A 17,879-nucleotide genomic window follows, 5' to 3' on the forward strand; every position below is an offset into this window, starting at 1 on the left:
GATGCATAGAGTGCTATCAAGATTTGCTCAAAAGGGAGACATTAGAAAAACCACATGGGAAAATACACATATACCCTGATGGTAGAACAGTTTTTCATAGAGGATCAACCCATGGAAGTCATATAAAAGTTTGGTGTCAGCTTTGTTAAATTTTAAAAATAATATAGAAGTACAAGAAAACAAAAGATAAAGTACTTAAAAAAAAGCAATGTGGAGGGAGGGAAAAGCAGGTAAAATCTGGAGAAGGTGGAAGAGTATAGACAATGTTTTCTTTAATCAAAGTAGACAATCTCCCCCATCCACTCTTCCATTCTGGATATATGTGAGTCCTTCCATCTTTCTATCTGCTGTTGTCAGATAGAAAAAGTTCCACAGTTTCTTCATTCTAGTCATCTATCAAACCTAGAAGAAAAGCCTCTAGTTCAACTGTAAATTCAGGAAAGCCTCTTTAGCATCCTAAGAGAAAGGACCTCATGGAAATTGTATTTTCATTGCACCTAAATGACAGGGCAGGCCCATCTTTCTCCCCCCAATCTCATCCCCCACTCCCCAAAGTACTGGTGGTCTCCCACTGAAGAGAGTAGGCGATGACTTGAAGTTTGGATGACATGCTTTTCAATGATACAATAAAGGTAATGTAGACTTCGTATCCCTTATGGCAGGGATACAAAACATCTTGACACATAACACTGAGAATAAAGGTGAATTTGAGAGATCAACTGCAGAGCCATTTACTGTTTCATAATTTTCATATGTAGAGTTAAGAGAGATTTAAAATAGGCAAAATGACATTTGGAATTGAACAACAGACTGTCAGAGAAATCAAAGCCTTCTGACTCAAGGGTTGCCACAAAGAAGCTATTCTGCAAAGCACCAGCAAGCAGGATAAGAAGCAATGGGTAGAAATTACTGTAGAAGAGAAGCAATTTAGAACTAAGGAGAAATTTCCTGACAGCTAGAACAATGAATCGGTGGGACAGCTTGTCCCCAGAGGTTGTGAAGCTCCAACACTGGAAGTTTTAAAGAAGATATTGGATAACCATTTGTCTGAAGTGGTGTAGGGTTTCCTACCTAAGATGGGGATTGGACTAGAAAATCTCCAAGGTTCCTTCCAACTCTGTTATTCTAATTTTAATTAAAATTGAAACTAAATTATGTGCAAATGATGGATATGTAATTTACTTGGCTATGAATCATAATCTCAGTAGAATTCTTCAAAATTAATGTTTAGAAACTACCACAATCTTCCTACCCTCATTTTGTCCAACTTTCTCTTCCGATAAATGTCACAGCAATCATGGCTACCATCATTCTGATTTTAAGATTTTGTCATCTAGCCTATATCAATAGTTAAAATTCTAGAACTCTTCTGGGTTTTCTTTCTTAATTCAGCCTCTCTTGAAGAACTGATATCCATCTTGACCCCGATATCATTTTTATTTCCAAAAGGCAAAACAAAGTCACATTAAATTTAGGTCCTACACTATTACCGGACTCCGTAGTATCATCCCCTAACCCCCAACATTTTACCCTTAGACTATTCCTAAGAGATCAGTAAGGGGCGTACATAAGTGCACTAGTGTGCCTTTCGTCCCCTGTCCAATTGTCTTTCCTTTATCTCATATATCATATATATTTTCTTCCTTTCATATATCTTCTCTATTTTTACATATTATCTTTATATATATTACTTCATGTCTATTCTCTTCCATATGTATTGTGTATTGGACAAATGAATAAATAAAATAAAATAAATAAAAACTCCTGGGGTTTCTTTGCAACCCTCCAAGTGTTTCACACAGTTTATTGATAAAGTTGCTTCATCTTTCCAGATTGGGCTAAAGTTCATCTTTGGGGGGTTTTGAATTTTATATCACAATAGAAAAAAGATGTTGAGATTAGTAAGGATGCAGCGAAGAACAAGAAAGATAAGTAGGGAACTTATCTAGAATGATAATATCCCTTGGTTGGAATACAAGACCTTCAAACTCCCTTCCAACACTGTTATTCTGTAAATTTACTCGTTCGTGCCTTGGCAAGAAAACAAAGGCTCCCGGCTTCTCTAAACTCTGCCCAACGCCCTCCTAGGGGGAAGCGGCCCTTGTCGGGCACCGAAACTGCAGCCACCTGCGAGCAGTAAAGGAAGGAGAGTCTTACCCTCTCAGGGAGGAAACAAGAGCCGGAAAAGAGAAGGGAGAGGCCTCCGAAGGAATGCTCTAGGAAGCTCCTCTCGTTCTCCCTCTCCCTTGTTGAATGAGTCTGAATTTCCGGTAATTTTTTTATGTTGTTCCCACACTTGCAGCCTTTTGGGCGGCTGTGCGAATTCTTGGTGTCCGGCGAGGCTGCCGCTTGCCCCGGTCCGGGCACGCAGGGCTCCTGCTCTCCTTCGGGCTGCCAGGAGGAAGGTAGCCCCGAGTGTCCCCTCGATGCCAGAAGGGTCCCGGGTGGATGTGGGACTGGACGGGGAACCTCTGGGCAAAGTGGGGGAAGCCTCGCCCCACGGAGGGAAAGGGGGGCTTTCCTTTTAAGGGTTTAAGTGGAGGGGGGATCACTGTGGGAATGAAAGAAATAGCCGTCTCCTCGCTGAGGTTGGAGGGTTTGTTGGGGGGGGGGGAGGAAAGGTTTAGTTCCTTGAATTGAGTTCATTTTCTCCCAACAGAGAAAAAGATCCACTTTCGCTGCATCTAAATGGAGAAAAATAACTTTGCCTTTATTTTAGGATATCAGTTGTTTACTTTTCATTCTACAAAGCTGAGTATAATCTGGAAAAATAATCATTATTTTCCTAGTTTTGCTCTGATGGAGCGTATGATGGTGGGTTTTATCCATCAGAATAGGGCGAGAAGGGACCTTGGAGGTCTTCTAGTCCAGCCTCCGACTCAAGCAGGAGGTCTTATACCAGAGGTCTGCAACCTTAAACACTCAAAGAGCCATTTGGATCCATTCCCCACAGAAAATACTAAGAGCCACAAAACCTGGGTGGGCCTCGCCAACTTGACATCACTCACTGGCGCCCATTCACATAGCCTCCGTGCTGCCCCCAATTCGGCTCTGAGCTTCGTGCCAAGCCAATTTATTTAATTAATTAACATGTATGAGATAACAGGTATAAACACAGGGGTGGGTTCTAACTTGCCCTGCTGCTGGTTTGCTTGCTCCCGTGCTGCGTGGCCGCACACATGCATGCATAGTGGCCAAAACTCCCCCACCCCCCAAAAAAGCCAAAATCAATATGGTGACCCCAGATACAGTGCCAGAAACTTGGCTTTACACATGTGCAGAAGAAAAAAGCCCTGGAAAAAAATTCAAAAAAATAAAAAGTGCCCCCCAAAATTTAAAAAATGTGGTGCCCACAGATCGGCACTGACTGAATCGGTTCCATGATCACCAGCAAGTTGCTATCGATCCGAACTGGGAGGGAACCCATCTCTGTATAAATATGGTTATTAATACATGAAATGCATAGAAATAAAAGGGGAGGGACGGTAGGCACATTGGCGCACTTATGCACATGCCCTACAGACCACTTAGGAAACAGGTGAGGTCAACAGTAGATAGTCTAAGGTTAAGGTTTTTCGGAGTTTGGGGATGAAACCACAGAGTCAGGTAGTGTATTCCATGCATTGACCACTGTTGCTGAAGTCGTATTTCCTGCTATCCAGTTTGGTGTGGTTTACCTTAAATTTGTATCTATTGCATACTCCTATATGATTGTGGTTGAAGCTGAACTAGTCATTGACAGAAAGGACATTGTAGTAGATAATTATATACAGTATACTATGCTTAGGTCAGACCTAAGTTCTAAGGCATAATTCTAAGTTGTCTTAAACCCTAAATTTAAAGTCTGGTGGTATAAGGTATTGTTGCGAGCAGAGGAATATTCTTGTCAAATATTTCTGGACTCTCTCAATTGTATTAATGTCCGATATGCAGGGTGAGTTCCAGGCAGATGAGCTGTATTTGAAAACTAGTCTAGCAAATGTTTTGTATGCTTCATATAATATTACCAGAAAAGAAGCTATGCAAAATTAGGTTAACAACTCTTGCTTTTTTTGCAATGTTGTTACAGTGAGCTCTGGCATTTAAATCATTAGAGATGAGTACTCCAAGGTTCGTGACCGAGTGAGGGTCTCACTCACAACACATTCTTGTTGAATTTCTTTGGATTTTCCAAGATTATACAAGGTCATTATTATTATTATTATTATTATTATTATTATTATTATTATTAATTAGATTTGTATGCCGCCCCTCTCCGAAGACTCGGGGCGGCTCAATGTCATGTCCATCCAGTTTCTATTTTATGTTCTGATTTTTTCCTCAATATGTAAAACAGAATATTTGTTGATTGACATTTCAAGTTGCCACTTGTTTGACCATTCTGACGCATAGTCAAGGTCTTTTTGAAGGGTAGCAGCATTGTCGGTTGTGTTGAATAGTTTTACATCATCAGTGAAGAAAACACAGTTGCTTTTAATATGATCACTAAGGTCATTGGTGTAAACCAGTGATGGCAAACCTATCACACAGGTGCCACAGGTGGCACACGGAACCATATCTATTGGCATGCGAGCTGTTGCTCTAGCTGATTTTTGGCTTGCACGGAGGCTTTGGGAGGGCATTTTCAGCTTCCAGAGAACTTCTGGAGCCTGGGGAGGGTGAAAAACAGACCTACCAGGCCCACCAGAATTTTGGAAACTGGCTGTTTCTGGCCTCCAGAGGGCCTCCAGGGGAGGCAATTTTCGCTTTCCCCACATATCGAATTATGGGTGTAAGCACTCGCGCAGGCACGATAATGCGTGCGCATGCACTTTTGACACCAGAGGGAAAAAAGATTCGCCATCACTGGGGTAAACTAGAGAGTTGCCCCTAAAATGCTGCCTTGGGGGACAGGTACAGGATTTGGGAGGGCATTCCCTATTTTGACCGCTTGTTGCCTGTTTGAGAGGAATGCAGCTAGCCAATTATGCAGGAGTCCAGAAATGCCATAAGATTTTAGTTTTAATATTTTACTAAAATTTTTAGTATTTTGTATTTTTAGTATTTAGTATTTTTAGTGTTATTGTATTTTGTCATGTACCACTGAATCAAAGGCTATACAGAAGTGTATGTAAATTGCATGCATTGCTTTGCCCTCATCCCTCTATATATAGACCCTATATATCTCTCCTGGCAAACCATCCAGTCTTGGAGTCTTAATTTTTTTTGGGGGGGGGGGTTCCACTGGTCTTCTTAATTCTGTCACTATTATCTCTTTTATATCTCGTTATTTTATTTATTTCTTTATTTTATTAATTTGATTTACATCTGCCCAATTCCCTAAGGACTCTGGGTGGCTTACAACACTAAGAACAAAATCTAAAAAACAGTTTAAAAGATAATTTAAAACCCATTACAAAGAAACCATACAAATCTCTTATGGACGGATTTAGATAATACCTTATTTAATCAATGGCCTGCCGATAAAGCCAGGTTTTTAAGACTTTCCAGAAAGCCAGTAAGATGGGGGCAGTATGGATCTTTGGGGATAGCTGGTTCCAGAAAGCTGGAGCCACCACAGATAAGGCCCTTCCCCGTGGCCTCGCCAGTCGACACTGTTTAGCTGAGGGTCCCGGAGAAGGCCAACCCTTTGAGCCCTTATCGGCCGCTGGGACCTATGCGGCAGTCGGCGGTCCTGAAGACAGTCTGACTCTAAGCTATGTAGGGCTTTATAGTTGATAAGCAATACCGTATGCTCTTACGTTCTCCCTTTAGTTCCAGCAACCCCTTGACTTTTAGGTATTGTTTTGTATCCTTTATTATTATTATTATTATTATTATTATTATTATTATTATTATTAATTAGATTTGTATGCCGCCCCTCTCCGAAGTTGTCCCCCCCTCTATGTCCTCTATTTTGTACAGTGCCTCAATGTAATTTTGGATAATTTTTTTCTTTCCATTTTATACTGTGACTCTCCATTCTTATCTTGTAATACCTGAATCAGTCTTTTTCCCTATCTTTTTTTTTAATTTGTAGGCTAACCATAAAGACTCATGCTTGAAATTGTTTTGTTTTGGTGCTTTCAATTCTCCTGTTCTTTCCTCTTGCTCCACTATATATAATTTATGTTTTGTAAGAACCATTTTCTCCTTATTTTTTTCATTCTGAAGCTCTTTGTAATTTCATTTCTAATTTTTTAATGTTTTCATAAAGTGTATTCTGCATTTGTCTTTTTTCCTTATTCTTTCATTCATTCATTCATTCATTCATTCATTCATTTGCTAGATAAGCTATTGCTATGCCCTTCAAGTATGTTTTAGCTGTATCTCATATAATTTGGAGTGATGTTGGTTGCTTTTTATTTTCTTCAAAGAATAATTCCATTTCTTTTCTAATTCTTAAGATAAATTCTTTTTCTTTTAAAATTTGGGGGTTTAGTGTCCACCTTCTCCTAACTATTTTCTGTCCTTCCCAAATAATTTTAAAAGTGTTATGATCAGACCATTATATTTTGCATCATACATTGAGTTTAAGCTGTTACAGAAGATGAAATCAAGGCAGTTGTTGAGTCTAGTATTGTTAGTTACTAGTTGTTCCAGATCCAGATTATTTTTATTAATAATAACGGAGTTGGAAGGGACCTTGGAGGTCTTCTAGTCCAGCCCTCTGCTTGGGCAGGAAATCCTACACTACTTCAGACAAATGGTTATCCAACATCTTCTTAAAAACGTCTAGTGTTGGAGCATTCACAACTTCTAGAGGCACCTTTTCCTCACCTTAACCCTTGTATGCTGTTCGAAAAAAGTTCCTAGTGATATGTTCGGGTCACATACGACCCGGACAGAAAACACTTCATTTGAAGTGCTTATGTTTGGTCAATTTGAAAACTTTTTTCACTTGGAAAGTAGTCTGAACATTTCTGCACACAATGATATGAAAATTGAAATGAAAAAATTAATCCTTATTGGTTTATTTTGCACATAAATGTGCCGCCCCCCCCGTTTTTGTGATTTTTTTTCAATTTATGGATAGTTTTGCTTGCAAAATGCATTCTATTTTACTAAAGTTGGTGTGGGATTGGTAGCTTGAACATTACTGCACACAATGATATGAAAATTGAACTGAAAAAATTAATCCTTATTGGTTTATTTTGCACATAAATGTGCCTCCCCCCGTTTTTGTGAAATAGTCTTTACTTTATGGATAGTTTTGCTAGCAGAATGCATTCTATTTTGCTAAAGTTGGTGTGGGATTTGTAGCTTGAACATTTCTGAACATAATGATATGAAAATTGAACTGGAAAAATTGATGCATATTGGTTTATTTTGCATATAAATTTATTTCAATTTATATAAAAATTATGCTGTTAATTTCAAACTTACATACTTTTTTTTAGTAAAATGGATTTCTTTCATAAAATTAGTTATCTGGCTACAATGTGGTTGATTTTCAAAAGGATATTCCAAATATTTATAGACAAATATGTATAAACAGTGACAATAATGGCACACAGCAAGGCCGGGGGGGGTGGCCCTTTTGTGGCAAAAATAAACCAATAAGAACCATTTTTTTCAGTTCATTTATATTTTTCTCATGTTCAGAAATGTTCAATTTAGTATATCAAACCTTTTGGGGGAAAATTCCTTAGGGATTTGTAGCCTTAAAAAATATAAATTGACACGAAATTCAGAAAGGATGGGGGGAGGGGCTTTTTGATCAAAATAAAAATATAAGTCTCAATTTTTCCAGTTCAATTTTCATATCATTATGTTCATAAATGTTCAAACTAGTTTTCCAGTTGAAAAAGTTTTCAAAAAGATTAAATTCAAGTACCTAAAAAAAATATTTTTGGTCCTGTCATATACGAACAGAAACAGATTTTAAGTTATGATTTTTTTTTGCCCAGAAAACAATTAGCCACCACCCCAAAAATATTTTTTGATGACCAGCATTGTTAAATTGAGTAAATGAATGCCTAAGATTTTAAAGAATATTTCGGATTTGGAGCATAAAAAAATAAAAAGTGAAAATGATTGCAAGCAGCCGAGGGGGGGGGGGAGGCCTTATTTCTGATGTTAAAAAACCAGTAAGAATCATTTTTTTCAGTTCCTTTATATTTTTCTTATATTCAGAAATGTTCAAGCTACCAATCCCACACCAACTCCAGTAAAATAGAATGGATTTTGCAAGCAAAACTATCCATAAATTGAAAAAAAATCACAAAAACGGGGGGGGGCGGCACATTTATGTGCAAAATAAACCAATAAGGATTAATTTTTTCATTTCAATTTTCATATCATTGTGTGCAGAAATGTTCAGACTACTTTCCAAGTGAAAAAAGTTTTCAAATTGACCAAACATAAGCACTTCAAATGAAGTGTTTTCGGTCCGGGTCGTATGTGACCCGAACATAACATTAGGAACTTTTTTTGCTCAGCAAAAACTAAGCCCCCCACCCCCCCAAAAAAATTCTCATAGAGAGAACCCCTGAAATGATGAAAAGTCATGAAATTTCAAGTTTCAGATATGCAGGGAAAATTTTTTACAGGGACTCAAACTTGGCTTCGGGTCACATACGACCCGAACAGAACAGCAGGGTTAAGAATGTGGTGAACCTGAAAACGCCCTTTTTATAGTAAAGAGAAAGAAAAGGAATAAATGAGTATAATAAAGATGTAAATAAAATGGCTACACATATCTCAAATTTGAGCTCGACACCAGCTTTTGTTTCGGCTATAAAGAGAGCTAAAGAAAATAAATCTTCCTTTCTCCTTCACTTCTTTTTTTTCATCCTGCAGGTGTCACCAGCAAAACCCTTGAAGAAAATTCTGCTTCCGGGATGCAATCTGGGTCAGTCACTGTAACCAGAGGTTTAGTTTTCTGAGCTTTTGGAGTTGTGCTGGAGCCCATCCTCCTGTCCATCTTCCAACCTTTTGGCCAAAGTTCTGCTTGTAAGAATTTCCTCAGATGGAAAGTCCTGGAAGTGTGCAGCCCCTGGAAACTATGCAGAGGGGGGAACACTTTGGCCCTCAGGGGAATCAAGGGAGACTCTCGAAATGCTCCCAGTGCGGGAAATCCTTTGCTCACCAGTCCCTCCTTTTCCTCCACCAGAATCTGCACACATGGAATGGATCCCATCTGTGTTTTCTTTGTGGGATCTCCTTTGCTGGAGTGTGGAGCTTTGCCAAACATCTCCGGAGCCACCCTGGACTTAAGCCTTACAAATGCGGAGAGTGCGGGGAGCGTTTTGCTAAAGGCTCGGACCTTGGAGCCCATCAGCGCATCCACCAGAAAAAGAGATCTCTGGAATCCTGGACGTGCTGGAGAAGATTTCCTGACAGACGGCGTCTTCCTATGCCACAAAACAGGCTGTCTGAAGAGAAGGCTTGCAAGTGTGTGCAATGTGGGTTGTGCTTTCCCCAAAACTCAGAGCGGCTTAAACATCAGCAAATCCACACCAGGGGAAAACCTTATCAATGTCTGGAGTGTGGGAAATCTTTCTATTATAAAAAAATATTCAGAAAGCATGAGAAAATTCATACAGGGCAGGGTCCTTATAAATGTTTAGACTGTGGAAAATATTTCCTTTGGAGCTCATCTCTTTGCCAACATAATAAAATACACACAAAGGAGGAAAGCAAAACACGCCCAGAATGTGGGAAATCTTTTCCCAGCAAATCTTGCCTGCTGAAATATCAGAGAATCCACAGTGGGGAAAGACCCCATGAGTGCCCAGAATGTGGGAGATGTTTTGGCAGAAAGTCAAACCTAAATAGACATCAGAAAATTCACACTGGGAAAAGATCCTATCAATGCCCAAAATGTGAGAAAAAATTTGTGGATTCTTCTGAACTTTGGAGACACCAAAGTAAGCACATGGGAGAACAACTATATCAATCAAAGTCACACCTAATTCGAGATCATGGAATTCATGCTGGGGGAAAATGTGACAAAATGTGTCTAGAATGTGGGAAATCTTTTTCCAGCAAATATTGCCTGCTGAAACATCAGAGAATTCACACTGGGGAAAAACCCCATGAGTGTCCAGAATGTGGGAGATGTTTTGGTGAAAGGTCACATCTAGTTAGACATCAGAAAGTTCACACTGGGGAAAGACCCTATCCGTGCCCAGAATGTGAGAAACGATTTGTGACTAGTGTTGCACTTTGGAGACACCACAGGACACACAGGGAAGAAAAACTCTATAAATGTAACGATTGTGATAAATGTTTTTCTTTTAAGGAAACACTTTTTCAACATCAGAGTATCCATACAGGGGTAAAGCCCTATAAGTGCATTGAATGTGGAACATTTTTCCGTACAATACAAATCCTCAGAAATCATGAGAATGTTCACAGAGGGGAAAAAAAGTTCAAATGTTTAGACTGTGGGAAAGCCTTCGCTCATTCATCATCCCTTAGAATTCACTTCCAAACCCACACGGATGAGAAATGCCATAAATGCTCAGTTTGTGAGAAAGCTTTTACCCGTAAAGATACATTTTTGAGGCATCAGAAAATCCACTTAGAGAAGCAATATAAATGTCCAGAGTGTGAGAAAGTTTTTAGATGCAAAAGTTATCTTAGAAAACATGAGAGGATTCACAAAGGGGAGAAGCCTTTTAAGTGTGTGCAGAAAAATGAAAAGTGCCCAGAATGTGGGAAGTATTTTGCCAATAAGTCACAACTTAATGAACATCACAGATTTCACACTGGAGAAAGACCGTATCAGTGCCCAGAGTGTTGGGGATGTTTTAGTTGCAAGACACAACTAATTCAACATCAGAAACTTCACACTGGGGAAAGACCCTATCAATGCCCAGAATGTGGGAGATGTTTTGGTCTCAACGCACACCTAATTCGACATCAGAAACTTCACACTGGGGAAAGACCCTATCAATGCCCAGAATGTGGGAGATGTTTTGGTCTCAACGCACACCTAATTCGACATCGGAAACTTCACACTGGAGACAGACCCTATCAATGCCCAGAATGTGAGAAAACCTTTGTGGAGTCTGCTGAACTTCGGAGACATCAGAAGGGGCACACAGGAGAGAGGCCCTATATATGTGAGGAGTGTGGGAAAGGTTTTCTCACAGCAACACTGCTTCGGGTTCATCAGAGAATCCACACTGGGGAGAAGCCATACCTCTGTGTGGAGTGTGGGAAATATTTTTCCCAAAAACAACACCTTGGAAGGCATCAAAAGGTTCATACGCAAGTGAAGCCATAGAGATGCAGAGTGTGCGGTAATGTTTTGCTTAAAAGCGAGACATTAGAAAAATGTCATGGAAAAAGACCTAATAGGCCCTGATGGAAGAAAAGTTTTTCTTAACTGTTCAACACTTAGAAGTCATATGAGAGTTCATGAAAATGGGGAGGGATTAGAAACTTGCACACCGCTTGTAACCTGAGCAGAGTCAGGTTACAAGCGGTGTGCCACAAGGGTCTGTTCTGGGTCCTATTCTTTTTAATATGTTTGTGAGTGACATAGGGGAAGGTTTGGTAGGGAAGGTTTGCCTATTTGCCGATGACTCTAAAGTGTGCAATAGGGTTGATAATCCTGGAGGCGTCTGTAATATGGTAAATGATTTAGCTTTACTAGATAAATGGTCAAAGCAATGGAAACTACAGTTTAATGTTTCCAAATGTAAAATAATGCACTTGGGGAAAAGGAATCCTCAATCTGAGTATTGTATCGGCAGTTCTGTGTTAGCAAATACTTCAGAAGGATTTATGGGTAGTGATTTATGACAGTCTCAAAATGGTGAACAGTGCAGTCAGGCGGTAGGGAAAGCAAGTAGGATGCTTGGCTGCATAGCTAGAGGTATAACAAGCAGGAAGAGGGAGATTATGATCCTGCTATATAGAATTCTGTTGAGACCACATTTGGAATACTGTGTTCAGTTCTGGAGACCTCACCTACAAAAAGATATTGACAAAATTGAACGGGTCCAAAGACGGGCTACAAGAATACATCCTAATTTACACAAAAGAAACAATATAATAAGATATAAAGACATTCTAAATCCAAACGGGGCAATTAAAACAAGGCTAGAACTTGAAAATCTGGGTCAAAAAGTAGAATGGTGGGAATACCTTCAGATTCAAACTAAATTTAACAAAGACAAAAAAAAATCCGGGATAAGGAAAAATGCCCTGCTAGATAAGCTATGTATAGGCCCTCAAGATAAACTAATCAAAAAATTTTATTGCTACTTAAATTACAATGAATTGGACAACTTTAGCACAAAAATTAATGTCAAGAAATGGAATCTGGACCTTAAAAATGAGATTAAAGAGGAGGAATGGCAAATACTCTGGACTAGGAACTATAAATTGACTATTGCCACTTCCTATAAAGAAAATTTGGTCAAAATGTTTTACCGATGGCATATTACCCCAATTAAGCTAACCAAATTAAATAACAAACTCTCACGAAATTGTTGGAAATGTCAACAAGAATTGGGCACCTATTTCCACCTATGGTGGCAATGTACTAAAGCTAAATTATATTGGAATAAGATTGGAATTTGGATCAATGAAATATTAAATCTATCACTAGACAAAACTCCTGAATGTTTTTTATTGGGTATAATCAGACAAAATCTATCGAAATCCCAAGTACACTTAATCATTCACTTAACAATGGCAGCAAGACTAACCTATGCGCAGTGGTGGAAAAATGATGAGCTACCCCCAAATGAAGTAATAATTAAAAAAATATTATACTGCGCAGAAATGTCGAAACTGACTTTACTAGTTAGAAATGAATCGTTGGCTACGTTCAATAATTGTTGGGCCCCTTTTTATAATTGGCTAGGAAGCAAAAGCGAGAACAACAGGCTTTAAGATTGAAATGTTAGATATAACCTTGAACTGTTACAAATCTGGTATAAATTAATCTATTATCCTATATAATAACATGAGACTTTATATATATTTAAATATGAGATTTTATTATTATTTGTTAATTTCTCTGCAATATGTTAATTTCAATTCTGGCATTTAACATTTTTGATAAACTATTCGAAACATGGTAATGAGCAAATATAATTGGATCTAATTTTCGTTTTCAATACAACTCCCCTGTTTATTCGCCGATACTTTTACCTGTTTGGTTTTTGTTTGTTTGCTTTGTTTTTCTTTTCTCCGTATTGTGTGTTTTATGTTTTGTATTGTAACATACGTTGTATTATATGATGTATATGTTTCTATTTTAATAATAAAAATTAAAAAAAAAAGAATGGTGGAAGGTCTTAAGTATAAAACGTTATCAGGAAAGACTTAATGAACTCAATCTGTATAGTCTGGAGGACAGAAGGAAAAGGGGAGACATGATCGAAACATTTAAATATATTAAAGGGTTAAATAAGGTCCAGGAGGGAAGTGTTTTTAATAGGAAAGTGAACACAAGGACAAGGGGACACAATCTGAAGTTAGTTGGGGAAAAGATCAAAAGCAACATGAGAAAATATTATTTTACTGAAAGAGTAGTAGATCCTTGGAACAAACTTCCAGCAGACGTGGTCGATAAATCCACAGTAACTGAATTTAAACATGCCTGGGATAAACATATATCCATCCTAAGATAAAATACAGAAAATAGTATAAGGGCAGACTAGATGGACCATGAGGTCTTTTTCTGCCGTCAGACTTCTATGTTTCTATGTTTCTAAATTGTCTGGAATTGTGTAAGATTCCTGCCTTGGGTAGGGAAGGTAGGACTAGAAGACTAAAGCTCGGTTATTCTGTGGTAGGTCCCTTCTAGCCCTATGATTCTAAGGACTTAAAAAGAAAAAGGGAAATGGATGAAAAGCAAAAGGAGGGGGTGCTGACAAAATAGGAAAGAAAGCTAAGGCTTCTGTTAAAACCTTGCAAGCCAGCAAAAGTCTCTTTTTGGTTGGACAGGATTAACGTATCCAAGAAATAAATAGAATCATAGAATATGTATCCTTGAGCACAACAGACAGAAACCTGGACGTAAGAACAACTTTGGTGATAGTTTTGTGGTAATTTTACAAGCATTTTGGAAGAAATCAAAATATTAATTGAAGCATTAACGGATTTTTAGTGCATTGGCTGGTTTTAAAATCAATAGCTAATAGACAATGAAGTTGACCAAAATTGGAAAATGGAACAGAAAATGGAATTGATGGAAGTGATTTAGAAGAAATGATACAAAAGTAAGACATTTGGATATTGTTACAAAAAATACAAATACAATTTACGTTTTAAACAACAATCATCCTGATAATGGGTGCATCACATAAACAATGACAAAAAGATATATCTAAGTTTATTTGGCAGGAGAAAAACTACCTGATACTATGGCTTCTACAAATTAATAAATAAATAAATATAAGCAAATAATAGTGTCCAGTTATTTCTTTCTCGTTCTTAACTTCCTGGCTCCCGCAACTTCAATCTCTTTTCAGCCTTTAATCACTTCAGATTTCTTACTGGTCTTTTATTTCTTATTCCATTTTACTTCATCACCCAACACAGTACTTTTAATCACGTTTCAGTCCCGAGATTTTTTTGTACTCCCTTCTGCGGTCTCTCTCTTAAATCCGATTTCTCTTTTTGCTGAGTAGCCACTAGTTTCAAATTGGAGTCTCTTTCGAGTAGCTCAAGAGTTCTATATAATCAATTCAATCAGAGTAAATTTATTGCTTTACCATGTGTGAGTCTGCTTTGCCAATGCTTCAAGAAATGCTTAGAACGCCATCTTCCTCTGTTACACAGGCTGTCACAGCACTAATGACGCCATCTTAACGATGGTAATAGTTCCCAGCTCAGAATTGCGAGGCTTACCTTTCTCCACAAACTGGCGACTGCTTTTCACCACACTGTTCAAAGGGTCCCTCACTACTTCATCTTCCCCTCCGGGGTTGATGCTCCCAATTAAGACCTCCGATTGTCGGGAATTTAGGCTTGGGGAACAGAGTCCTACTCTCCCTTACCGGCTCGCTTTGACTCTACCCCAGAAATCCAGGTATTGTTTTATTTTGTCCTCCAATAATTTTTCCTGGTCATAAAGGTTTTCATAGTAATTATGAATAACTATTTTTTATTGTTGTTTTAATGCTGTAATGTACCTTTCCCATCTATCAAGCTTTGTATCTGCTCTTTTTCCTTTTTTCAGTTTTTAATTGATACGCCAACTATCTTCCTGGTTTATTAGCATTTTCAAAGAGGTCTTAATTTTCCAAGCCAATTCTTATTTTTTCAAGTAAACTCAATGTGTGTTTTATTATTTCCGTTTGATTTTTGGGATTCTTTTCTTGTGGCTTTTTCTGTAACTCCAGTTCTAGTGTCAACTTGCTAAATTTTGCAGACTAGCTTCAAGTTGCCATAAGGAGGAGTGGAGATTGGATGGAGCTGCTTAGAAATACATTCCACAAATGCCTTCCTCCTGATTATATCTTACCTTACTGGAGGAAGGGGTGTGGTTTTTACAACCTGCAAACATGGTCCATTGGAGAATGTGATTTATGACATGTCCAGTGAGGGGGGGGGGTAGGGTCAAGGATGAGCTGTAGTTTATGTACCAGCAGAGCAAACTTCTTCTGAGTAGATGTCGGCAGATGCTTTTCCTAATAAATCGTTGGATTTCTTTTGAACCTTGACTCAAGTCTCATGAGTTAATTAGGACATCTGTCAGAACCTTGTCATCTAGTCTATTATACTCTGCCTACAGTGTTTTATATAAGCTATAGCTAATCTTAGAAAGTATGCCTTAGCTGTATCCCATATGTTTTGTAGTGAGGTCTCTCAACAATCCTGGAGGGCATACCGGTAGCATCCCAAAAGTGGAACCTTCGCCTGGACGTAGTTGCTGACGTGCTCAGAATCTGGGACCTGCCTGACTCCTAGAAATAGCTAAGAATTGAAGAAATGTACATTATGGCAGTATATTAATGCCAGAAAGTTTTCTTAAATGTAGTCACACTAACTCCTCCCAATTATTTAAATAGATCTACTCCAAACATGACTAAGTCAGGGTTTAATTCAGCTGCTTTATTTTAGTACTACAACAGGACACTGCTACATTTAAGATTATACTTGTATAGATGCTGTTAAAATTGATGTGGCTTTCCGGAAGTACAGTAGAACCTCGACTTACGAATTTAATTGGTGCGGGAAGGAGGCTCGTAGGTCGAAAAGCTCGTATGACGAAACATTGTTTCCCATAGGAATCAATGGAAAAGCAATTAATGTGTGCAAGCCCAAAAATAAGAAACCGGCCGCCACCAGCGAAGGAGGCTTGAGCCTCCCGATCCTCCCCGCACCTTTGCCATGCATGTCAGGAGAGAGAGGGAAGGAGGGAGAGAGAAGCAGACGGGCAGCAGCCGCAGCAGAGGCCAAGTCTCGCTCCGGGCTGTGCCCCCTCTGAGCGCTCACCGCCTGTCCCTGTCAGCGGCCCAGCCACCTTCACCCGCCCGGACAACCGCCAGAGAGGCTCCTCCGGAGGGGCGCACGGGGAAGGGCTTGAGCCGCCGCCTTCTCCTTTCCCCGTGGGAGCGCCGCACCTCTTGTCTGCCCGGCCTGAGAGGCACGAAACCGGTGTTCATGCCGGGCGGCCCGCCTGGAACGCCAGCAATGCCGCCGGGCCGATAGCCGAGCGGGGGCGGGGCGCGGAAGGAGGCGAAGGCTTGGAGAGCGCTGCTAACTGCAAGAATCTTGTAGAAGTTTGCCCGGGGGCACTGCCCACATCTCAGAAGGGAAGAGGCGTAGGGAAAAGGCGGGGCGAAAAGTCCTGAAAACACCGCCAAAGCCGGCATCCCAAACCGTACGCGAGGGAACTCTCAGGAAGAAGGATGAGTCAGAGGCAGGTCTTGCCGGGCCGATTGCCGAGTGGGGGCGGGGCGCGGAAGGAGGCGAAGGCGCCGCCGCACCGGCCCCCTCAGGCCGCTCCGTCCAGTGAAGGTGGCTGGGCCGCTGACAGGGACAGGCGGTGAGCGCTCGTATCCCGAATTTGGGCTCGTAAGTAGAACAAAAATATCTCTCCCCTCCTAGCTCGCATCTCGAAATGCTCGTATATAGAGCAGCTCGTATGTCGAGGTTCTACTGTATATGTTATTTTTTGCTATTTACAAGAAGATAAAATAGCACTGGGCCTCTTCAGATCAAGTATTTATTTTAAAAAGCAGGGATTGCCAGAGCCCCGTGATGGTGAACTTATGTCACGCATGCACAGATGACATGTGGAGCCATATTTGACGGCCCCGTTCGCCAAACTGGTAGTAATGGTTGGCTTGCCAGGCCCCTGAAGCAGTTCCCCAGTCACTGCTGCTTGAAAGCCATTGACAAATAACCCTCTGCACATATGCACAGGATCAGTATCCTGTGATACTGGATGGGTGAGACTACATTCTGTGTCTTAAGACACACCTAAATTTTCACACTCTTTTAGGATGGGCACATCTGTGGCTCCGGGCTCCACAGGTGCAGTAGCAAAATTGCGCTGGCCCCGCAAGCACTTATGAGCCGTGGTGATTTAGCGTTCTGGCTCGTAGCCCACTGCTGGAAACAACCCTGCACAACTTTCCAGAAGGCTAGAAGGGTGAGCAGTCTGCAAGGTATCTCAGAAAAAGGCCTTCCACAGGGCAGAGTCTGCTAGACAGCAGATTGTATCAGTCAGCATCTGGGTTAATTATCTGTATTATAACAGTTTGCGTCCCCTTTTTCAGCTACTTGTTGCAAGTGAGCAGGGGCTCAGCCAACCATGATGATCTCAAAGTTCTGTTCTTGAACATGGATTTGGATCCTTACATTTCACCTTGAACAGGATGATTTTCATAAACATTCACATTCTTCAAACACACACATGTGGTTTCAACAGGAAATGGTATTATTTGTGTAAGTCAATATCGGTGTTTCTCAACCTTTGC

General features: G+C 40.0%; 1 protein-coding gene across 1 annotated transcript; it reads left to right on the forward strand.

The window, feature by feature from the left end:
* Positions 1-2,325: 2,325 nt before the first annotated feature.
* LOC139159777 (zinc finger protein 850-like) lies at positions 2,326-13,246 on the forward strand. Its single transcript, XM_070737164.1, has 2 exons — positions 2,326-2,405; positions 8,782-13,246. The coding sequence occupies exon 2, from the start codon at positions 8,951-8,953 to the stop codon at positions 11,213-11,215; it is 2,265 nt and encodes a 754-aa protein (XP_070593265.1). The 5' UTR covers positions 2,326-2,405; positions 8,782-8,950; the 3' UTR covers positions 11,216-13,246.
* Positions 13,247-17,879: the final 4,633 nt, after the last annotated feature.

Source organism: Erythrolamprus reginae, chromosome 2 (assembly GCF_031021105.1).
Source record: "Erythrolamprus reginae isolate rEryReg1 chromosome 2, rEryReg1.hap1, whole genome shotgun sequence".
In the NCBI taxonomy this organism is placed as follows: Eukaryota; Metazoa; Chordata; class Lepidosauria; order Squamata; family Dipsadidae; genus Erythrolamprus; species Erythrolamprus reginae.

Coding starts and splice junctions, on each gene's coding strand:
- LOC139159777 (XM_070737164.1), top strand. CDS start 8,951: ATGGAAAGTCCTGGAAGTGTGCAGCCCCTGGAAACTATGCAGAGGGGG.